General features: G+C 42.2%; 10 protein-coding genes across 13 annotated transcripts; 2 read left to right on the top strand and 8 right to left on the bottom strand.

Annotated features, from left to right (window-relative positions):
• The first annotated feature begins 104 nt into the window (after positions 1–104).
• LOC116931456 lies at positions 105–1,098 on the top strand. Of its 3 annotated transcripts, XR_006644135.1 has the most exons (6): positions 106–261; positions 333–436; positions 510–540; positions 597–754; positions 848–1,000; positions 1,061–1,098. XR_006644135.1 is itself a non-coding variant. In XM_032939093.2 (5 exons), the coding sequence occupies exons 1-5, from the start codon at positions 245–247 to the stop codon at positions 892–894; spliced, it is 357 nt and encodes a 118-aa protein (XP_032794984.1). In that variant the 5' UTR covers positions 106–244; the 3' UTR covers positions 895–1,098. The 3 variants fall into 3 exon arrangements, 1 of the variants encoding a protein (XP_032794984.1); XR_004398986.2 differs by having other exon boundaries at positions 105–261; positions 597–762; positions 848–1,098; XM_032939093.2 differs by having other exon boundaries at positions 848–1,098.
• Positions 814–2,298, bottom strand: LOC123470455 (lactosylceramide 4-alpha-galactosyltransferase-like). Its single transcript, XM_045170717.1, has 2 exons — positions 1,295–2,298; positions 814–1,192 (listed from the first exon to the last, which is right to left on the bottom strand). Exons 1-2 carry the CDS (start codon positions 2,083–2,085, stop codon positions 841–843), a joined length of 1,143 nt encoding a protein of 380 aa, XP_045026652.1. The 5' UTR covers positions 2,086–2,298; the 3' UTR covers positions 814–840.
• A 463-nt stretch (positions 2,299–2,761) lies between these two features.
• LOC116931446 (chorion peroxidase) lies at positions 2,762–6,495 on the top strand. 2 transcript variants are annotated; one of them, XM_045170707.1, is made up of 15 exons: positions 2,762–2,893; positions 2,958–3,143; positions 3,258–3,288; positions 3,351–3,654; positions 3,728–3,924; positions 3,982–4,158; positions 4,230–4,438; positions 4,533–4,677; positions 4,791–4,988; positions 5,063–5,189; positions 5,251–5,433; positions 5,495–5,663; positions 5,726–5,927; positions 6,023–6,128; positions 6,310–6,495. In XM_045170707.1, the coding sequence occupies exons 2-15, from the start codon at positions 3,084–3,086 to the stop codon at positions 6,377–6,379; spliced, it is 2,178 nt and encodes a 725-aa protein (XP_045026642.1). In that variant the 5' UTR covers positions 2,762–2,893; positions 2,958–3,083; the 3' UTR covers positions 6,380–6,495. The 2 variants fall into 2 exon arrangements, with proteins under 2 accessions (XP_045026642.1, XP_032794970.2); XM_032939079.2 differs by lacking the exon at positions 2,762–2,893 and having other exon boundaries at positions 2,963–3,143; positions 4,512–4,677.
• A 292-nt stretch (positions 6,496–6,787) lies between these two features.
• LOC116931451 (lactosylceramide 4-alpha-galactosyltransferase) lies at positions 6,788–8,185 on the bottom strand. The gene is made up of 2 exons (XM_045170721.1): positions 7,276–8,185; positions 6,788–7,166 (listed from the first exon to the last, which is right to left on the bottom strand). Exons 1-2 carry the CDS (start codon positions 8,064–8,066, stop codon positions 6,815–6,817), a joined length of 1,143 nt encoding a protein of 380 aa, XP_045026656.1. The 5' UTR covers positions 8,067–8,185; the 3' UTR covers positions 6,788–6,814.
• Positions 8,186–8,675: 490 nt separating this feature from the next.
• On the bottom strand, positions 8,676–9,543 carry LOC116931452. The gene has a single exon (XM_032939086.2). It carries the CDS (start codon positions 9,541–9,543, stop codon positions 8,728–8,730), a length of 816 nt encoding a protein of 271 aa, XP_032794977.2. The 3' UTR covers positions 8,676–8,727.
• Positions 9,544–10,036: 493 nt separating this feature from the next.
• On the bottom strand, positions 10,037–11,677 carry LOC116931449 (lactosylceramide 4-alpha-galactosyltransferase). The gene is made up of 2 exons (XM_032939083.2): positions 10,652–11,677; positions 10,037–10,555 (listed from the first exon to the last, which is right to left on the bottom strand). The coding sequence occupies exons 1-2, from the start codon at positions 11,407–11,409 to the stop codon at positions 10,204–10,206; spliced, it is 1,110 nt and encodes a 369-aa protein (XP_032794974.2). The 5' UTR covers positions 11,410–11,677; the 3' UTR covers positions 10,037–10,203.
• Positions 11,678–12,074: 397 nt separating this feature from the next.
• LOC123470428 (lactosylceramide 4-alpha-galactosyltransferase-like) lies at positions 12,075–13,738 on the bottom strand. Its single transcript, XM_045170692.1, has 2 exons — positions 12,656–13,738; positions 12,075–12,551 (listed from the first exon to the last, which is right to left on the bottom strand). The coding sequence occupies exons 1-2, from the start codon at positions 13,366–13,368 to the stop codon at positions 12,200–12,202; spliced, it is 1,065 nt and encodes a 354-aa protein (XP_045026627.1). The 5' UTR covers positions 13,369–13,738; the 3' UTR covers positions 12,075–12,199.
• A 1,313-nt stretch (positions 13,739–15,051) lies between these two features.
• Positions 15,052–16,437, bottom strand: LOC116931330 (lactosylceramide 4-alpha-galactosyltransferase). Its single transcript, XM_045170684.1, has 2 exons — positions 15,620–16,437; positions 15,052–15,530 (listed from the first exon to the last, which is right to left on the bottom strand). Exons 1-2 carry the CDS (start codon positions 16,378–16,380, stop codon positions 15,179–15,181), a joined length of 1,113 nt encoding a protein of 370 aa, XP_045026619.1. The 5' UTR covers positions 16,381–16,437; the 3' UTR covers positions 15,052–15,178.
• An 18-nt stretch (positions 16,438–16,455) lies between these two features.
• On the bottom strand, positions 16,456–19,161 carry LOC116930396 (probable glutamate receptor). The gene has a single exon (XM_032937813.2). It carries the CDS (start codon positions 18,736–18,738, stop codon positions 16,933–16,935), a length of 1,806 nt encoding a protein of 601 aa, XP_032793704.2. The 5' UTR covers positions 18,739–19,161; the 3' UTR covers positions 16,456–16,932.
• Positions 19,162–19,217: 56 nt separating this feature from the next.
• LOC116931331 lies at positions 19,218–21,101 on the bottom strand. The gene has a single exon (XM_032938894.2). It carries the CDS (start codon positions 21,084–21,086, stop codon positions 19,218–19,220), a length of 1,869 nt encoding a protein of 622 aa, XP_032794785.2. The 5' UTR covers positions 21,087–21,101.
• Between the last annotated feature and the right edge of the window lie 1,568 nt (positions 21,102–22,669).

Raw genomic sequence — 22,669 nt, 5'->3', positions numbered from 1 at the left:
TGTCATTGAACTGAGTCTCATCGGTAGAGGGCTAGAGGCGGGTGAAGTGGGTGGGAGGGAGGGAGGAGGGTGAAGAAATTCGATTGGTGGAAAAGGTCAGACGGCGGCCATCATGGATTTTTGATCACCCATCCCCTCAGCCTCGATGCGCTGGGCCAAATTCCCTCCAAAAAAAATTGGAAACAAAAAGGTTTACGAAAGAACAAACAAAATATGATCACTTGAAGTCGTGCCGCTGTTGCATATGCCACGATATTGCAGGTATCATAAATAATGGTAGTATTTCTTACTGTTTGGAGATCCATGTTTAAACAAATTGATTCAATGAACAGAAATGTTTGGGTATGTACGGAAGCATTGCTGATCATGAATTGGATTCGTGATAAAACAATCGTGTCCTTTATCAATCAATTCCAGACCAAAAGGATGTCAAAAAGTGAAGTGAAACGAAAAGTGTTCAAAAAAACAAAACAATTTCCAATTGATTTTCTTTCTTAATGTTTATGTAGCTGCAAGACTTGGACGCCTTATCTGTCAAAGGTACAACCATCCATCACGAGGCAAATACTTGAAAGTATAGGCAATGTTTCGCATAGGCTGTTCGATAAAAGCGGAATAACTAACAAAGAGAGCTACTTCCCATCAGATTCTTTTATGAACGCATACGGCGAGTTGCATTACGAGGTCCTCTTCAGATGCATGCGCAAGCAGTCGAAAACTGTTTCGCCAACGACATTTCAAGTCAAACCTTCAAGTAACTAGGTTAACTTAAACGTTTTCTGACTCAATTCATGATCCACAAGGAAAAATCTATGAATTTCTTTTTCTTTTATTTCAATTCTAAAAGACATCAGGAGCAATAGAAAATGTGGCAGGGCAATGGATACGAGCTAGCTGCGTATAATATTGTGTCGAATTCCGGAAGACTGGCTCTCCGTAGCTTAACTTGTTCCAAATGTGAACACCGATCACATCCGTCGTCAGCCAATCAGGAGTCATGGTATCATTTGAATATCTTTGCTTGAAAAATTCTTGCCAATTGCCATAATGTACCGGATAGAACGATGTTTGCGGTAGGATACTGAACCCACGACATTTGAGGTAATTCATTTCTGGAAGGCTGCCTACTCCGCACCATTTAGTCAAAACTCTGCCCAATAAATCAGGTCCGTTATGGGTCCAAGCATCAGCTCTGTTACACCCCCCCAAAAAAAAAAAAAAAAAAACAAACAAACAAAAAAACATATAAATAAAGAATATTACAATAAATCATTGTACACATAACTGAATATACCTGTAATTGGCAGGGAAATCATTAATTGCCATCTGCATAACAGGGTAGCCATAATCCGAATGGATTACGCTATTCGACGCTGTGCCTCCATCTTCTGTGCCAATGAAATTACGATAGTAGGTCACCGGCCGTACGTGGATGATGTCAAGATCGAAATAGTAGCCCCCGTATCTCGACAGCGTGAGCAAACGAAGGCCATCACTGAAATGAGCGACATGGTAAGGTCCGTTCCTCCAGTCGGTGAATTTGTACCAATGTTCCAAAGGCGAACCGGCTAAATAATTATCCATATTGAGACCGATAACGTGGATGTTTTTATAGTTTGCCGTAAGTGTCCGCAATGTGATGGAGTTGCTGTTGACTCGTTCCTGACCGAAAAGCACGTAAGCAGTGACACTTGGGTTGTGCAACGCTAGTGATTCCACTGCACACGCTTGCCGGATGTTCAGTGTTTCATTGCCACCAGTTTCCAAAAAAAAAGCTTTTTCCTCGTCATATAAAAAGTCACTGATAGTTTCGCCACGCAAATCAGCAAGAGAGTTCGCTAGTGAATCGTCTGTGAATGAATCGTTTGTGATGCCAAAGAAAAATGAAGGAGACCAAGAAGTCAAATGATTTGCATTCGAATATAGGGCGAAGTAAGCAAACATTAGCAGTCCCGTACAACCAAAAATCAGTAAATAAGCTCGTCGGTTTTTTATGTTTACCACTCCTTTCCACCGATTTTCTTTCCAGAAATTGCAGAACCGAATTGGACTTGGAGCGATTGTTAGTGTGTCCTCAGATTTCATTTCTGCTTGGGTCCACACTAAAGAATATTGGCTAAATGAAAATGCTCGCAAATGTCACAAACTGAACACGCGTTTGACTACAACAAAGATTTTACACTTTTGCTCAGAATGCATCCATTTGCCTGTTATAACTACAATCTTTATCTAATGGCCCTTATCTCCCCAACGACCATGTTCATTTATTGCTCTTGCGATAATGGTAACGCGTCTAACTTGGAAACTATTTAGCTGTGTGTACACGTTATCTCATTCTATGTGGCTTTTCAAGTATTTTCTCTATTTAAAAAATATAGAAGAGTATTCGTTATTCTAATTGAGTTGTATTGCAGGTATCATAAAAAATGGTAGTATTTCTTACTGTTTGGAGATCCATGTTTAAACAAATTGATTCAATGAACTGAAATGTTTGGGTATGTACGGAAGCATTGCTGATCACGAATTGGATTCGTGATAAAACAATCGTGTCCTTTATCAATCAATTCCGGACCAAAAGGATGTACAACATTGGCATATTCGACTTATCGCCCTCGTAGCAGATGCACCCCATCTTCCTTGCGGTTAGTGTGCAGGATTACACAGGTGAAATGGTTTTAATGAATAATGGCGGTTACAAAACCGCACAAAAGCTGTTTACTCGCAAACTTTCGTTAGGACCTGGCAAAGATACATTTCCGCAAACTGCCTTACGTCGCCATTTGTGTTGCTGCCTCAACGCGGAAGAAAACGTTGAATGTAGACGTATCCAAATATTGAAACAGATTGTTGGGAACCTGCACAATTCACAGCTGAACGTAATGAAAACAGAATGGTAAGACGTTTTTATGAAATTTCAATGCCATTGTACGTCTAATACTTTGCGGCCAATGTGCCAGTTGGATCGCTTGGGTGTTAACTGCGATCGTAATCGAACGGTGTATAAAAGTGGCACGTGAAATGTTCGCTTACTTCACATCGAGGATCCCCGCCTCACGAAAACTATTGCGAAAAGCTACCGAAAAATGGCTGTTTTTCATGGTACCTTCTCCATTGTGCTCATCATTGGATCATTATGCATTCTTGTAAGTTATTTGCATACGCTGTCTTATTGTGTCAATAACTTTTCTCGTATCTTCATCAAAATGTTTAAAAAACAAACATTTTCCAATTGATTTTCTTTCTTAATATTTATGTAGCCGCAAGACTTGGACGCCTTATCTGTCGACGGTACAACCATCCATCATTAAATGTCACGATAATTAATCAAATAAAGACCATTTTCCTATTAGATAACTTTTTCCCAAAGCTCGTCAAACGATTCGAATCTGAAGCATCAAAACTGTCAGGGGAGGAGGTCCACATCCACGAAGAAGAACTACAAGATGCTCTACGCGTTGGCCGAGAGTACGTCGAGAAATGGGAACAACTAGAAGCTAAAATTTCGGAAGAGAACCGTAAAAAAGGTGTAAATGAGGGTACAACTAGAGCGACAGGATCGCGACGGTACTCGTCGAAACGCCACAATCCGGAAGCCATGGCTAGATCAAAAGAAGCTGCTATCTATTTGGTGGCGCGCAAATATTTAAGTGATAGGTGAGTTCTTAAATTAATGAATTGTTCCGTTCAACAAGATAAAATGATAAATTTAATCATTGATATGCCAAAGGTTGGGAATTCCGGCTGAGAAGATTGGAGATCTAGGGCGGTTGCCAAACACCGCCAGTGATAGGCAGGCTTGCGATTTTAGTTCCAAATTCCGTAGTATCGATGGAACTTGCAATAATATCGACATTCCATTGTACGGCAAGTCGGGTACCATCTTTTCTCGATTGATCGCCAATTCAAACGAGGGCTACGATGACGGTGAGATGAATATGGTTTAATTAAAAGCTCAAAATTAACATACACCGAGAAAATTAGGTATTTCAACAATTCGAAAGAGCAAGTTAACGAAAAATCCATTGCCAAGTGCCCGGCTCGTTTCCTCAGCTGTTGTCTATAACGACAGTGTTCCAAATCCGGCCGTCACTCTCTTGACGATGCAATGGGGTCAATTCCTCGATCACGATTTAACTTCTACCCCCACATTCACGAAAAGTACTTCAAACACATCCAGTTATTCCATTTTAAACGTTAATTCTTATTGTCAATATGGTGGGGGGATCAAGGTGATGGAACTGAATTTTCCTGCTGCTCAACAAACATAACGGGTACCTCCGTGCTGACTGCTCCACATCCGGAATGCCTTCCAATCGCCATTCCTAGTAATGACCCAACTTACAATCCATCCTCTATCGGCCAGCAGACTTGCATGAATTTCATCCGTTCAACTTATGGAAACAACTTAGATGGCACCGCCCCTCGTACCCGATCACACGTAAGCATTTGCTGCTCCGAAAAAAAGAATTAGACTTAGTCCTTATGTTCTATTTAACAAATTGGAGCTATAGATTAACGCTTTGACGCACTGGATCGACGCGTCTAACGTGTACGGAAGCACTGCGGCGAAAGCAGCCTCATTGCGGAACACAACGTCGGGCAGAGGAAAGTTGAAGACGTCCATCAGCAGTAATCGTCAAATGTTGCCTTTACTCTCTGCCAATGTTTTCGATGCAGGTCTGTTTTTTTGTTTTTGTTTTTGTTTTTTTGTTTTTTTTTGGGGGGGGGGAGGGTATGTCGTGGAACTTAATTAAACATATTTTATTTTATTTTTTAAATCTTACAAATAGGCGATCATAGGGTGAACGAACAGCCGTTGTTGACCATTATGCACACCCTATGGGTTCGTGAGCATAATCGTATCGCAGATAACCTTTACACAGTAGCTCCTAATCAAACGGATGAGTTCTATTATCAACACGCTCGCCGGATCGTTATAGCCGAAATGCAACACATCATCTACACCGAATATCTGCCCGTCATTATTGGTAGTTGAACTCTGCAACTGGCTATTTCACCTTGAAATTTGAACGAACGTTGAAATATTTTCTGGCAAAATTAGGCCCAGATTTGGCGGCTCAAGTGATGTCGTCAGAATATGGTTATTACAGTGGGAATCCGGCCATTTTTACCGAATTCTCTACAGCCGCTTATCGCATGGGCCACTCTCAGGTGAGGAGCTTTATCAGGTGAGTCTTGCAATCGAAAAGGAATTCGTTTGCAAAAACTTAGAATTGTCGTTTCGCGCAGGCTATTCGATAGAAGCGGAAGAGTTAGCAAAGACAGCTACTTCCTATCAGATTCGTTTATGAATCCCTCTCGACTTTTAACGAATGTCAATTTTTTCGATGATGCGTTGCGAGGACTTCTTCAAGTGCCTGCGCAAGCAGTCGACAACTGTTTCGCCGACGACATTACAAGCCAACTCTTCAAGTAGTTAAAACTAAACGCTATTGGTGTTTCATTCTGATTTTTGCACTGACACATTTTGCAGGCCAAATGGTCAGAGACTTGGGTTCGATCTAATCGCGCTGAATATTCAACGAGGAAGAGATCACGGTCTACCACCATACGTTTCCATGCTCTATTATTTGGCGTCAAATTTTTTGTTACAAACTCAACCAACAAATTTTGACCATTTGGTACCGCGCATTCCGGCTGAGGTAAGACAGTTCCATCATTTGGGCCTAAACTGGTCAGTCTTTAATGGCAAAAACAATTGCAGATCGTTGCGTCTCTGAGATCCATCTATGAAACAGTGTACGATGTAGACCTGTATATCGGTGGAGTCGCTGAAAAGCCACTGCCCAATGCCGAGCTTGGCCCAACATTTGCTGGCATTTTCGCCTTACAATTCTTAAATTTAAGAAGGACAGATCGATTCTTCTACAACTATAACGTTAATCAACCTACCGGCTTCCGTTCAGGTACAACACAGAAAATGTCGACATTAATTCTTGACATTTCCATTCAAACAGGTTTAAGGCAGCTAATAAACAAATCAATGCTTCTTTTTCATCAGCTCAATTAGCCCAAATCCAAAGGGTCTCCTTGGCCCGCATCATTTGCGATAACAGTGACCGCTCCATCACCACTATCCAACCGAAAGTGTTCCGCACTCCCGACGAGTACGTATTCCCATTGCGTTGTTTTAAGACATTTTCGATTAGTTAATTAAGCATTTAAAAAAATACTATTATTGATGAATATCTGTCAATTATTTCGTTATTCTAATGAAGTTGTACTTTTCATGATGACACGATCTCTTTGCGCACCTGTGGAACTGGATTTGTACCGGGATCTTTGCAGTTTGTTGAACAAGCCCGTCCCCTGCACAAACCTCTATGGAATCGACTTTTATAAAATGACACCTCTCTAAGATATGGCGACGAATAAAGATAAATGGTGATAGATAAAGGTGACGGACTCGACCTGTTTGCGAATTAATAATTAATCAAATACGTAAATGAAATACACGTTTATTGTGCAACAAAACTACAAACTTTTTCGTTCGTAAAGAGTTGCTTTTCACGAGGCAAATACTTGAAAGTGTATACAATGTTTCGCATGGCTGTTCGATAAAAGCGGAATAACTAACAAAGAGAGCTACTTCCCATCAGATTCTTTTATGAACGCATACGGCGAGTTGCATTACGAAGTCCTCTACGGATGCCTGCGCATGCGCAAGCAGTCGACAACTGTTTCGCCAACGACATTTCAAGTCAAAAGTAACTAGGTTAACTTAAACGTTTCATGACTCAATTCATGATCCACATGGAAAAATCTATGAATTTCTTTTTCTTTTATTTCAATTCTAAAAGACATCAGGAGCAATAGAAAATGTGGCAGGGCAATGGATACGAGCTAGCTGCGTATAATATTGCGTCGAATTCCGGAAGACTGGCTCTCTGTAGCTTAACTTGTTCCAAATGTGAACACCGATCACTTTCGTCGTCAGCCAATCAGGAGCCATGGTATCATTTGAATATCTTTGCTTGAAAAATTCTGTCCAATTGCCAAAATGTACCGGATAGAACGATGTTTTCGGTAGGATATTGAACCCACGACATTTGAGGTAATTCATTTCTGGAAGGCTGCCTACTCCGCACCATTTAGTCAAAACTCTGCCCAATAAATCAGGTCCGTTATGGCCCCAAGCATCAGCTCTGTTACAAACCCCCCCAGCCCAAAAAAAAACAAACAAAAAAAACAAAAAAAACATATAAAATCAAGAATATTACAATAAATCATTGTAGTACACATAACTGAATATACCTGTAATTGGCAGGGAAATCATTAACTGCCATCTGCATAAGAGGGAAGCCATAATCCGAATGGATTACGCTATTCGACGCCGAATTTCCATCCTCTGTGGCAATGAAATTGCGATAGTAGGTCACCGGCCGTACGTGGATAATGTCAAGATCGAAATAGTAGCCACCGTATTTTGACAGCGTGAGCAAACGAAGGCCATCACTGAAATGAGCGACGTGGTAAGGTCCGTTCCTCCAGTCGGTGAATTTGTACCAATGTTCCAAAGGCGAACCGGCTAAATAATTATCCATATTGAGACCGATAACTTGGATGTTTTTATAGTTTGCCGTAAGTGTCCGCAATGTGATGGAGTTGCTGTTGACTCGTTCCTGACCGAAAAGCACGTAAGCAGTGACACTTGGGTTGTGCAACGCTAGTGATTCCACTGCACACGCTTGCCGGATGTTCAGTGTTTCATTGCCACCAGTTTCCAAAAAAAAAGCTTTTTCCTCGTCAAATATAAAGTCACTGATAGTTTCGCCACGCAAATCAGCAAGAGAGTTCGCTAGTGAATCGTTTGTGAATAAATCTTTTGTGATGCCAAAGTAAAATGAAGGAGACCAAGAAGTCAAATAATTTGCATTCGAATATAGGGCGAAGTAAGCAAACATTAGCAGTCCCGTACAACCAAAAATCAGTAAATAAGCTCGTCGGTTTTTTATGTTTACCACTCCGTTCCACCGATTATCTTTCCAGAAATTGCAGAACCGAATTGGACTTGGAGCGATTGTTAGTGTGTCCTCAGATTTCATTTCTGCTTGGGTCCACACTAAAGAATATTGGCTAAATGAAAATGCTCGCCAATGTCACAAACTGAACACGCGTTTGACTACAACAAAGAGTTTACACTTTTGCTCAGAATGCATCCGTTTGCCTGTTATAACTACAATCTTTATCTAAGGGCCCTTATCTCCCTAACGACCCTGTTCTTTTATTGCTCTTGCGATAATGATAACGCGTCTAACTTGGAAACTATTTAGCTGTGTGTACACGTTATCTCATTCTCTGTAGCTTTTCAAGTATTTTTTCTATTTTAAAAATATAGAAGAGTATTCGTTATTCTAATTGAGTTGTACTTTTCTTGATGACGCCATTTCTTTGCACACCCGTAATAGATCCGGATTTCTGTCGGGCTCTTCTAGTTTGTTGAAAAAGCCCATCTCCCTGCATCAATATCGTATAAGAGCCCACTTATTTTTGAATAATTCATTAATAAAATAGGTTCATTCGAGTCACCCCTGAACTAAAAGAAAGAAATGCATCAAGACCTAACGTTGCAGTTTACCATATGGCACTGCTTAGCCATTTCCCAAGAATAAAGGAACACGAAAACGAATTGTTTGTTATCTCAACGAAATGTTTATTTATCCGAATCAATTGTAGCCAGCCGACATCAACTTCCATTTTTCCCACTTAGGCGATGAACCAATGATCTTCGTGCGGTAGAGCGATAGTTCCAGGGCGTTCGTTGACGCGAAATCGTTGCCCGCGACGGATCCAGCGGATTTTCAGGTACTCGTAAAGGACGGCCGAATCGCTGGGCTCGTAATTCATGTCGACATACGTGTCCACCATCAAGTCTGGGTAGGTATTCTCACAGTACTCGCGGATCCTGTTAACGTCACGCTCACCATGAATCAACGCAACCAAAACCGGGTCGTGGAGGAGTTCAGTTGTTGGGTAGGAACGCGTCCACGGCCACGGACGGACGGAGCAATAGATAACAGCCACTCGATCCCCGCGAATCACCTTTGAAATTCCAGATTCATCCGTTTCGACAAACGTAGGCAAATAAAGAGTCGACATTTCTTCGATCAGCTGGGCCAGTTCGCGGCGGAAGTCACCGATATCCGGGATGGCGATGCTATCGCACGGCCCGCGAGTCAATCTCTTTTTGGTCTGCGTAATCTGCAAATGTTGCCGGTACTGTCTGACGGTCAGGTTCAATTTGTAGGTCGAGTCTTGTTCCACCATTTCCTCGTATTTGAGCTGGGCGTTCCTGGGAAGCGGACGGAACTCTTGGTAAAACTGTTCCAGGGCGTGGAGACGTTCGCAAAGTTCAGTGGCGACATCTAGAGTGGCGTAGATCTTGTTGACCACTCGTCCACTACGGCCCTCCAGTTCAGCAATTTTGAAAATGGCGCCATGAATCGCATCCGGTTTGTAGTAGATGTTGAATTCAGTTGAGCGAATTACAATTTTACGACAAAGTGTAAAGTAAGGGGACATTCTTTCGAGCTCTTTGTTCGAGTTGAAAAATTGAATCAAATTCAGAATGAGATTATTCCATTCTAGCCCAAACTCTTATTGACAAGGCCATTTGTAACGCAGGTGGCAAACGGATTTTACCGATGAATTTCATTTGCCTCTTCGTAAAATAATCTACGTTTAAAGTTAATTTTTACTGTAACGAGTGCGGTTGAATTGATCCCTTCTTGTTCAGCATAGTAATATTTGAAAATATCATTTAAATTAAAGATTTGATTAAAGGTTTCACGTTCGACCGTCGATGGCCGTATGGGCTAAGGCTGGGATGCGAAAGGAGTGTGTCTGCCTTTGCCACTATATGCAGTAAACAAATTTACATACTTTGTTGGTTGTTCCACTGTGATTAAGTTGACGTCCACGCGTGTTCGGCATAGCTGCGTTCGAATCGATACGCCCAACAGTAAAAGATCCGCTCGCGTGCCAATGTCAAAATGAAAGGAAGCAACACGCAAGGTAAGACAAACGCAAAATGAATTGTATTAGTTGAAACCAACATTAAAGGGGAAAGGAGTTTTACATGACGTCATCACAATACACTTCAAACGAAAACCTAGATGTGACGTGGCTAAATTAAATCCTGTCCTGTCCCTTTTTTATTTATATAATTTTTTATTTCCCGTATTAAAAGACATCAGGAGTAATGGAAAATATGGCCGGGCAATGGGTACGAGCTAGTTGTGTGTAATATTGCGTCGAATTGCGGTAAACTGGCTCTCCGTAGCTGATTTTATTCCAAATATGAACACCGATCACTTCCGTCGTCAGCCAATCAGGAGTCATGGTATCGTTTGGAGCTCGTTGATGGAAAAATTCTCGCCATCTTGGATAATGTACCGGATAAAATGATGCATTCGGTAAAACGCTGAACCCCCGACATCTGAGGTAAGTCGCTTCCCGAAGTTTAGGTACTGCACACCATTTGGTTATAACTCTGCCCAATAAAGCAGGTCCATTATGGCCCCAAACGTCAGCTCTGTCACAAACCCCCCCCCCCAAAAAAGGATTTTTAAATATCCAAATCAATCAAAGAATATTACAATTTTAAAAAATGTAGACATAATTGATATACCTGTAATTAACGACAAAATCAGAAATGGCCAGTTTCATGATGGGATGGCCATAATCTGCATGGATCGCACCAGCCGACACGATGATCCCATCTTCCGTGGCAAAAAAATTGCGATAGTGGGTCACCGGCTGGAGGTGGATGAGGTCAAGATCGAAATAATAGCCGCCGTATTTCGACAGCGTGGCGAAACGAAGGGCGTCACTGAAGTGAGAAACGTTGAAAGGTCCTTTCCTCCAGTCAGTGAATTTGTACCAATGTTCCAATGCCGAACCGGTCATGAAATTGTTCATATTGATTCCTATAATTCGGATGTTTTTATAGTTTTCCGTAAGTGTCCGCAATGTGATGGAGCTTCTGTTGACTCTTTCTTGACTAAAGAGCATGTAAACAGTGACACTTGGGTTGTGCAACGCCAGCGATTCCACTGCACACGCTTGCCGTATGTTGAGTGTTTGATTGCCGCCAGTTTCCCAAAAAAAGGCTTTATCTCCTTCAGATAAAAAATCGTAGTTATGTTTTAATTCACGAGGCGATTCGGAAGGAGAGACTGTTGTTAAATCGTCTGGGATGAGACAAATCGGAATAGGCGAAGCAATCAAGATGTTGTAAACAATGATAACCAGTCCGGCGGAACCAAAGATCAGCAAAAATGATCGCTCGTAATTGATGTTCGCTCTTCTTTTCAGCCAAATTCTTTTCCACGAATTGGAGCGCCAGCATGACTTTGGATGGCCTGTTGCTATGTCCTTCGATTCCATTGCTGAACTGGGAAAGAGGTGTTGGCTGTATTTAACGTGTAACGATGATGATTGGTTGCTGAACGACAGTTGATTCGTTTTCAAAGTCGTAGTTTTTAGATGACGGAAGGGATTTTTAAAACAATTACAAAATTGACGACTATTCAGGACGAAATGATGACGAGAAGAGGCCTACTTGGAAGCACTAGTCGACAGCCACGTAACAGCCACTCAAAACAACTGCGAGCGAAAACAGATGCGAGAGACCAACTGCGACAGAAACTCAGCTATAGAAAACAAGTGCGGGGGAAGTTGTGCCGTTTCATGTACCAGCTTTTGGCCAGGCTATAGATCACTCTAGATACGAAAGTCACCAACAATTTCACAGACTAAATAGACGTCTGAATACAACTGGCATTTTACTATACGGCTCTGTCCACGTCGCATTTTCATTGACCAACAACATGTCTATACGTTCGCGGTCTCATCTGTCTTTATTGTTCTGCTCGCAATTTTTACTAGACTCCTACTGTTTTGGTGACGTCCGTTCGGAGGCTTACGTGAAGTGTCATATATTGTTTGGCACATGTAACTTACTGCGTTCAAATCCATGCGTCAAACAATCCAAAAGTCACTTGCGTCTTATTGTCGAAATGAAAGGAAACCGACGCTACGTACGAGGTAACTTGAAAGCAAAATGAACTGTATTAGTTGAAACCAACATTGACAGGGAAAGGAGTTTTACATGACATCACAAAAACTTATAGGTGTAACGTGGCTAAATTTCCTTCCTGCCCCTTTTTTTTTTAAATTAAAATACATCAGGAGCAATAGAAAATGTGGCAGGGCAATGGATACGAGCTAGCTGCGTATAATATTGCGTGGAATTCCGGAATACGGGCTCGCCATAGCTCAGCTTGTTCCAAATATGAACACCAATCACTTCCGCCGTCAACCAATCAGGAGTCATGGTGTCATTTGTTTCTCTTTGCTTGAAAAATTCTCCCAAATTGCTATAATGTACCGGGTAGAATGATATCCTCGGCAGAACGCTGAACCCACTACATTTGAGATAATTTGTTTCCTGAAGTCTGTCTACTCCGCACCATTTAGTCAAAACTCTGCCCAATAAATCAGGTCCATTATGGGTCCAAGCATCAGCTCTGTTACAACCCCCCCCACCCAAAAAAAAATAAATAAATAAATAAAAAAAACATTTAAAATAAAGAATATTACAATAAAACATTGTACACATAACTGAATATACCTGTAATTAGCAGGGAAATCATTAATTGCCATCTGAATAACAGGGTAGCCATAATCCGCATGGATTGCGCTATTCGACGCTGTACCTCCATCTTCTGTGCCAATGAAATTACGATAGTAGGTCACCGGCCGTACGTGGATGATGTCAAGATCGAAATAGTAGCCCCCGTATCTTGACAACGTGAGCAAACGAAGGCCATCACTGAAATGAGCGACGTGGTAAGGTCCTTTCCTCCAGTCGGTGAATTTGTACCAATGTTCCAAAGGCGAACCGGCTAAATAATTATCCATATTGAGACCGATAACTTGGATGTTTTTGTAGTTTTCTGTTAGCGTCTTTAATGTGATGGAGCTGCTGTTGACTCGTTCCTGACCAAAAAACACGTAAGCAGTGACATTTGGGTTGTGCAACGCTAGCGATTCCACTGCACACGCTTGCCGGATGTTGAGCGTTTCACTGCCGCCAGTTTCCAAGAAGAAAGCTTTATCTCCATCAGGTAAGTAGTCATAGTTATTTTTGAATTCATGACGTGAATCAGCAGGAGATTCCGTTAGCGAATCGTTTGTGCCAAAATAAAATGGGGAAGGCCAAGAAGTCAAATCATTTGCTTTGTAATAGAGGGCGAAATAAGCAAACATTATCAGTCCATAACAACCAAATATCAGTAAACATGTTCGCTTGTAACTGGAGTTTACTACTCTGTTCAGCCACATTTTTCTTGCAGGATTTGAAGCGCCAACAAAACTTCGAATCGTCTATTACCGTATTTTCAGATCCCTTTTCAGTGTAGAACTTGGAAAGAGAATTTGGTGCGTAGCTTCTTCTTCCACTTGACTATTGAAGATGTTGGGCAGTGTGTCTACGATGCTTGCCGCAAAGTCACAGTTCAATCGTGACTATAAATAGAATTTCTGACGATTAAAGATTTGACAACATAGAATAATATGAATTTATTCTGGAAAGAACGATACGGCGAGAAGTGAGCCGACTTGGAACTTGTAATCAACAACTGCATAGAACAACTGCGAGAGAAACCCGATATGAGAGAGCACTTACGAACGAAAAAAAGCTAAACAACTGCAAACGAACAACTGCAAGAAACAGTTGTGCCCGTTTCACCCAGCAGTTTGTGGCCACAATCTGAAATCGAAATTCGCCGACAACGCCACCGAATGAACAGATGTTTCAAGTATCTCATTGAAAAAAAAGAGTTGACATTTTGCAGGTCATTTTATATGCGTACTAATGCGTTATATGCTGTATTTTTCATTTCAGACCAACAAGAAAAATAACAAATAGAAGAATTGATGGTTCATTTGATTTATTCGTGTTTACATCTCACTACATCACGTACAATTTTACAGCCATAACTAGCAATTGAACGACTTAATTGGTTATTAGACAGAGATCCCTAAAATCAACTTACTTCCTCGTCCGCCCTCGTTGAAATAACAATTATACTATTTCGGTCTAACCTTGAAAACGCTCGAGGATGAACCTATTTCAATTGTAAACACTACAATCGATGCGACGATACCTACACCGAGTAAATAGAACGCCCCTTGCAAGCTGTCCAGCGTGAACTATCATCATCAATCCACATTCATTACTTGCGATGTTTATTACAAAACACTAGAGTTCCTGAAGTGTCACGATCCCCTTGTTATCCCTCTACAGTTATATAAAAGTGGTTTTTCTTCATCTAAGTTTATTCCCCCCATTGAGAAATATCATTTGATATTATGTTTTGTAATAAACATCGCGATCCTCTAACGAAAGCACTAACTCTGACAATTTAAACTTGAAAACGGACATTTCTTTCTTTTGATACACTAGCAGACTGCAGTAAAAGACAAACAACTGCTAAGTTCATGGGCTCAATCTAGCCAAGTCTGCAGCATGTTTCGGCTATTCCCCGCCACGGTGCGCACTAGTCGACTAGCCGCACGACTTTTGGTTAAGCGGATACGAAGCAAGTCGAAAATGGTCTATAGAAAACAAGTGCGGGGGAAGTTGTGCCGTTTCATGTACTACCAGCTTTTAGCCAGGCTATAGATCACTCTAGATACGAAAGTCACCAACAATTTCACAGACTAAATAGACGTCTGAATACAACTGGCATTTTACTATACGGCTCTGCCCACGTTGCATTTTCATTGACCAACAACATGTCTATACGTTCGCGGTCTAATCTGTCTTTATTGTCCTGCTCGCAATATTTACTAGACTCCTACTGTTTTGGTGACGTCCGTTCGGAGGCTTACGTGAAGTGTCATACGTATATTGTTTGGCATATGTAACTTACTGGGTTCAAATCCATGCGTCAAGCAATCCAAAAGTCACTTGCGTTTTATTTTGTCGAAATGAAAGAAAACCGACGCTACGTACGAGGTAACTCGAAAGCAAAAGAAACTGTATTAGTTGAAACCAACATTGACGGGGAAAGGAGTTTTACATCACATCATCACAATACACTTCAAAGGGAAACGATTAGGTGTAACGTGATCCTTTTTTTAAAGAATATTAAAATACATCAGGAGCAATAGAAAATGTTGCAGGGCAATGGGTACGAACTAGTTGTGTGTAATATTGCGTCGAATTGCGGCAAACTGGCTCTCCGTGGCTGATTTTATTCCAAATATGAACACCAATCACTTCCGTCGTCAGCCAATCAGGTTTCATGGTATCGTTTGGAGCTCGTTGATTGAAAAATTCTCGCCATCTTGGATAGTGTATCGGATAAAATGACGCTTTCGGTAAAACGCTGAAACCACGACATTTGAGGTAATTCATTTCTGGAAGGCTGTCTACTCCGCACCATTTAGTCAAAACTCTACCCAGTAAAGCAGGTCCATTATGGGTCCAAGCATCAGCTCTGTTACAAACCCCACCAAAACAATTTCGAATACCAAATAAAGTAAACAGTGTTAAAATAAAGCATTGTATACGGAACCTTATACATACTTGTAATTAGCGGGAAAATCATTAATGGCCATCTGCATGACGGGGTGACCAAAATCTGCATGGATGGCACCATTCGACGCCGAATTTCCATCTTCTGTGGCAATGAAATTGCGATAGTAGGTCACCGGCCGTACGTGGATAATGTCAAGATCGAAATAGTAGCCACCGTATCTCGACAGCGTGAGCAAACGAAGGCCATCACTGAAATGAGCGACGCGGTAAGATCCGTTCCTCCAGTCGGTGTATTTGTACCAATGTTCCAATGCAGAACCGGACATATAATCATCCATATTGATTCCGATAACTCGGATGTTTTCATAGTTTGCCGTAAGTGTCCGCAATGTGGTTGAGCTGCTGTTGACTCGTTCTTGACTAAAGAGCACGTAAGCAGTGACATTTGGGTTGTGCAACGCTAGCGATTCCACTGCACACGCTTGACGGATGTTGAGTGTTTCACTGCCGCCAGTTTCCAAAAAAAAAGCTTTATCTCCTTTTGATACAAAGTCATAGTTGTTCTTGAATTCTCGACGCAAATCGGAAGGAGAGTCTATTAGTGCATCGTTTGTGACAAAATGAAACGGAGAAGACCAAGCTGCTGTCAAGGTGTTGAAAGCAAAGATAAATAATACGGCACAACCAAAGATCAGTAAAATTGCTCGCCCGCCATTGATATTTACTCTTCTGTTTAGCCAAATTTTTTTCCAGGAATTGAAGCGCCAACATGGCTTTGGATGGCCTGTTATTATTTCCTCAGATTTCATTTCAACTTGTGTCTTCACTGAATGTGACTGGGTATGTATGCAAATACGGTGCAATGTCACAAACGCACACGTCTGAGAACAACGAGGATTTTACACTTGTGCCAAGAATTGTCTGTGAACAGCCACTGTTCAAAATTTTGCTTGGTTTTAGAAAGTCATGATGTTCTATTCCTGTATGTAGGGTTTTAGAACGTTATAATATTTCGTTTGTTTTTGTGTTTGTTTTGCAAGTTATGGTTTACGAAGGGTAAGAATCCTTCAATTTCGGAAGATTTAATCTTCATAATTGCTTCCAGTTTTGGCCTTTTTTCCTTCCTTTTTATACCTGCTCCTTCGTAGCCAGAGGGACTTACACTTGGGTTGGTGGGCAAAACAACCAAAACAAAAAAATGCAGGAACTGATGGTTCAGTCGATTTATTTGTGTTTAACATCTCGTACACTTTACAGCCAGAACTAACAATTGAAAGACTAATTGGATATTAGACAGAAATCTCTAAAAAAATGGACTAACTTCAACGTCCTCGTCCGCCCTCGTTGAAATAACAATTATACTATTTCGGTCTAACCTTAAAAACGCTCCAGGCTGAACCTATTTCAATTGTAAACACTACAATCGATGCGACGATACCTACACCGAGTAAATAGAACGCCCCTTGCAAGCTGTCCAGCGTGAACGATATGCGGTCACTGGCTTTTTTCGGGTTCCATTTGACCAACCTCTTCGCGAAAGTCGTCCTGTGATGCTCGACGAGGCCAGATTCAATCAAACGTTGAATCTCTTTATCGAAATACGGTTTCAATTGAGAGTTCTTCTGCAAACCAAACGCCACCCAGGCGGGCACGAGATTCTCTTTGATGAGGTGGACCCGTGGGCCGGCACTGGTCGTCGGGTACATCGTAGCCGCCATGTAAAGAAGATTATTCAAACTGGATTGAATGGCCGACGAATCGGTCTCTAACGACACGAACATTCCAGTCAAATTGTAATGCGGAATTAATTGTTCCCCGATTTTCTTCTCCAGTTGGTTTGATGAATTCATGAGAATCGACTTGAAAAAAAAGCCGAAAACGACCTTCTGCAAAGGGCTGTCCACCAACTGTTGAAGGGTGTCGATGGTAGGTGGCGTGAAAGGGAACGTCATGTAAGATATCAGTCCCGAACGATAGCCAGTGGACAGGATGAGCGTGGCAAACAGCCAACCGATGAGGAATGTCCGGTTAGAGCCGGACGTGATGTTTTGCGGTTGCACCTGCACGTTGGACAGGTTCCCGATGACGTAGAGACAACAATACTGGAAATCAGCAAACACGTCGTTGTTGGGAGATTCAGAATATCGCGACGAGCAAGCAGCGACGAAACGGAGCATTACAATCACCACGAAAGCGGATACGATGGTGGCCAACCAAGTGGGCCAGGTGAACGAATAGAAAAGGGCCGTCCATTTGCCGTAAGGTCGCGGAGCTGGAACGAGAAATGATTCGTAGCCAAAGTTGTAGATGTCGGTGTAATCGATGTATGGAAAACGGAGACTGGAAATGTACAGTTCGCCAGCAGCGATGTCGACCTCCTTGCGGACGAGCATGCCCAGGAGTCCAGTGAAGGTGCGATTGTCCGCGGTACCGAATATTTCGCCCCACATTTCGTTCGGTGATGTTTCAATAAATTCATAGGTGAATTTCAAGTTGTGACTCAGAGTTTCTATGATGGATGGTTCAATCCCTTGAATTCCTCGCCCACTGTCGATGATAATGGACGGAGGATAGGTCAGCGTGCCAATCATCAGATGCCGTCCCGATAAATTGACCGATCGATCTCGTGCTTTTGCGAGAGTCACGTTCGATGGGCTTCTAATAATCACGAACGATGTTTTGTTATTGGCTTTCCACGAATAGAGTTCCAAATCTCTGCCATTTTTCTCCAACAAGACAAACATTTTCTCGTCCTGGATGTCAAACAGCAGACGGATGGCGTCTTCTGGAGTGAAACGGGCAACGACCATCGCATTGTTGACGTGAAATTGGCTTTTAATTGCGAGGTATAACGAGGACAACGTCGTGATTTGACGACCAAAGATGACAGCATTCTGACACGTTGGCTCTCTATATCGCCTCTTTGAACTCCAATCGGAAACTTCAGGAAGAATTAGAGGATGTTGACCTATGTGCATGTTGACAAACGTATTTAGAAGTCCTTCGGTGTAGTGTCCGGGGCTATCATCCGATACGACGATCGTTGCTGGGCATTTCGAGTCAGTCAAGAGTGTTGAAATCACTTGGGCCGTTCGCTGATCATCCCGCGAAATGACCACATCAATCGCAAGGACCAACGATAGCACAACATTCAATGGGGATAACATGTTCGTCGTTGAATCGAACGCTGATTACAATCGTCTTTATATACCCAGACATGTAATCCAACACGTTCCACGACAGGGATCGTTGTCTTACGATTGGTGATGTGTGGTAGATCAATTTCTAATAATTTGCGCAGGCCCGTTGATATTCCCGAAGATAGACCCCTGTCCATGCAATTTCAGACTGTAGTTTGCCATTGACAGCTAACGATGAGGACAGATATTTGGCAGCAAAGTTTCTAAAGTTATCAAACTTCAAATCAACTTCCACCTAGAATTCGACACGTACGTCTGCCAGCTGTGCATTGAGTAAATGAATATAACATTGGTCAGTGCAAACTATTTGAATGGCAGCGTCGGTGTATTTACGTCGGATTGCCATAGTAACTCGCACGTTCGTGTTTTATGCTATACATTTACTAAATTTTCTTAATCAACTAATGGGATTTAAGGCCTAAATGATTACTAAATAAATTGGCAAATTAACGTCCCGCTATTTCGTTAATACTTTGTCGTCGTTTTAACATCTTAACAGCGACTTCTGCGACGAATATCAAAGTAGACAATGCAAAACCAAAGACGATCAAATAAAACGCTCCTTGCAGACTGTCCAGCGAGAACGAGATGCGACTGTTCGTTTTTTTCGGGTTCCACTTGTCCATCTTTTTAGCGAAAACCGATTTCAGATGATCTACTATTCCGGCTTCGATCAGATACTGGATGTCCCTATCAAAGTACACTTGCAACTGCGAATCTTTCTGCAAGCCGAAGGCCACACGGGAAGGCAAAATCGCGTCTTTAATGAGATGCACTTTAGGTCCGGCCGTTGTGGTCGGATACATCGTAGCGGCCATGTACAACAGGTTGTCCACATTGGATTCCACAGCCCACGCACCGGATTCTAGCGATACGAACATGCCCGTCAAATTGTAATGCGGGATCAGTTCCCTTCCTAATGTCCTGTCTATCTCTGAACTAGAATTCACCAGCGCCTCTATCGTGTAGACGCTGAAACTGGCTTTTTTTAAAGGACTATCCACCAGCTGTTGGATCGTGTCGATGGCTTCCGGCGTGAACGGAAACGTCATGTACGAAATGAGTCCCGAACGGTAGCCAGTCGTGAGTATGAGCGTGCCAAACAGCCACCAAATGAGGAACATCCTGTTGGCAGTGGATAGAATGCTCTGCGGTTGGACTTGAACGTTCAGCAAATTGCCGATGACGTAGAGACAGCAGAACGGGTAGTCAGCGAAGACGTCGTACCTACGCAACGGCGAATCCGATTGAAAAGAAGAGGCAGCCGCCACTAGACGCAGCATCACGATGACCACGACGGCCGATGCGATCGTTGCCAGCCAAGTGGGCAACGTGAACGAATAGAAAACGGCCTTCCATTTGGCGTAGGGTTGCGGAGCTGGAACGAGAAACGATTCGTAACTGAATTTGTAGACGACAGTGTAACTGACGTAAGGCCATCGGATGTTGTTGACGTAGAAATTGCTGACGACGACGTCCACCTCTTTCCTGGCCAACATTCCCAACAATCCCGTGATGGTGAGATTACCTCGATGACCGTAGACTTCCCCCCACATTTCGTTCGGCGAAGCTTCGACGTAGTTGTAAGTGAATTGCAAATGATTGGCGATCGTTTCGATGAGTGACGGTTCGATTCCTCCGATCGTTTTTTTCTGTTCAGGTGTCAGTGGAGGAACTATCCTGACAGCAGGAGGATTGTGCACCGTACCAATCGTCAAATGTCTTCCAGATAAATTGATGGCTCCAGTTTTAATCAGCTCATTGTTCACAGTGGAATGGGCGGCGATGATGAGCTCCGTTGTCTTGTTATTAGCCGCCCAAGAGCAGAGTTCCAAATCTTTGCCGAGTTTCTCCAGCAAAACGAAGACCTTCTCGTCTTGAATATCGAACAGAATGTCGGTGGCTTCTTGGCGAGAAAATCGGGTTACGATGGCCGCTTTGTTGATGAAGAATTGGCTCTTGATTTGACGATAGATGGACGACAGATTTCGAGACTGTCGGCCGAAAATAACGACATTACGGCACACGGGCTCTTTCTTCCAGTTTTCGGTTAACGACATTACAGAGCCGTTAAAGCTTTCTAAAATGGTGAAAGGTTTCGATTGATGATTAATGAAGGTGTTGACGAGCTCATCGTCCGTGTAGACGCGTTCGTTTTGCGCATGGACGACGTCAAAAACGGATACGAGTCCACTGCATTTTGAATCGGTCAGGAGCTTTGAAACTACCTCAACTGTTCGCTGATTGTTGGACGCAAAAATCAGGTGAATGGAGTAGAGTAACGTCAGTTTGACGTTGATGGCCAACTTTTCCATGATGATCCCGACAGCAGATTGTGAACCTGTCGGATGAAAGGGGCTCGTTTTAAAAGTTTGAAACGACGATGGAACTGTTGGTGTTACCTAGGCAACGCTTCAGATGACAAATAAACTCATTAGAAAAAGAGGGTGTTTCCTTTTTTTTTTTAAAGCCTTGCAAGTCTACGATGTCGGGAGTCATCTGGTATGCAAATGAAGAGTGTAGCGTTGCATGTTTTTTTTTTTTTTTTGAAGGAATATTCTACCTAATGAGTTTTTTTGTCTTGCGTGAGTAGTTTGCCTGTATCGGAGGAAATTCATAAATAATCTAGTTCGCAATGGAACAGATTCCATGACGACCTAAAAAGAGATTAATCAACACAGTTTATAATTAAAAATTCCGCGACCTACTTTAAATTACAAGGAGGTCTCAACAAGCAAGTCTCACACAATAGGCTTTGTGCAGCTCGTACATAAAAGGGGACAATTTAATGAATGTAAGGGAAAAAAGCCGCTGCCCGATTTCAGTTATTTAAAACTGTCCGCTTGCGCTTAGCCAATTTTGATTTCAATTTTCATTTATTTGATCATAACTTTTAAGAGAATGTCCGCTGAAATTCTCGTTTCGCAAGACGGTACGTTTTAAACTGAGCCAAAAACAAAGCCATGGTCAGGTCAAGCTGTTGCTTCATTTATCCGCACGATGCCGTTGTCAGACAAGTTTCACGCACCAACAATTATCCCGCGGGCGCTCACGAACACAAAATAAAATCTAGGAATTAATGCGATAGTCTATAATTGAACTTTCTTTTGACTTCCAAGAAGAAAACGAAAGGAATCAAATTATGGCCTAGGTTATTATCTCGTAATAGCTGAACCCCATTCTCTTTGGTCGTCAAGGTCACGATCAGCAGACAGCCAAATAGCCCAAAAAAGTTCAACCGGTTCCCACGTACTTGGCAAAAGAATAACACGTTTTGTCCACTGAAATGAATCTAATTAAATGCTGGTTCACAGCTAATCCACCGTTGTTCGATTACGAACGGAAGAGGGCCATGTCGTACACTCTCTAAAATCATTTGAATTGTTTCACTTTTATTGTTTTGATTATATAATCGAAGAGATCTGAATTCATATCCAAAGTGAATGACCGGACATGTGTGCGAATTGCCCGCATCAGCTGTCAAATTGACGGATGGCCGTTTTCTAAAGAAGACTTTGCGATTGCAGCTGTTCTTGATATTCTATATGTCTATATAGTTTCTGGCGTGACGCGGATGTTACGATATCAAAACTTGGTTCGGTTGATGCGCGATTATGCGCAATAGGAAAATGTTTTTGCAACCGCAATATAGCAAATCAAGAGAGCGTGAAGTTTCGCTAGCAAAAGTTTTTCTTTTTATTGACGTCTGGGTCGTGAAATGAAGCCGATCGTGCACAATATCAGGCGCATATTATTTATAAGGCGGTGTAAAAACACGGCCATTTCCACCACAAATTGGCGTCCGTTCTGTTTCTATGTGTATGCGCAAGATTTCGCTTTTCTGATCTGAAAACGACTCCACCCGCATTGTCAGCATAACTTTCATTAGAAAATCTTG

The sequence above is a fragment of the Daphnia magna genome, linkage group LG1 (assembly GCF_020631705.1).
Source record: "Daphnia magna isolate NIES linkage group LG1, ASM2063170v1.1, whole genome shotgun sequence".
In the NCBI taxonomy this organism is placed as follows: Eukaryota; Metazoa; Arthropoda; class Branchiopoda; order Diplostraca; family Daphniidae; genus Daphnia; species Daphnia magna.
The sequence above is the reverse complement of the archived record's forward strand: the minus strand, read 5'-3'. Positions and strand labels throughout refer to the sequence as shown.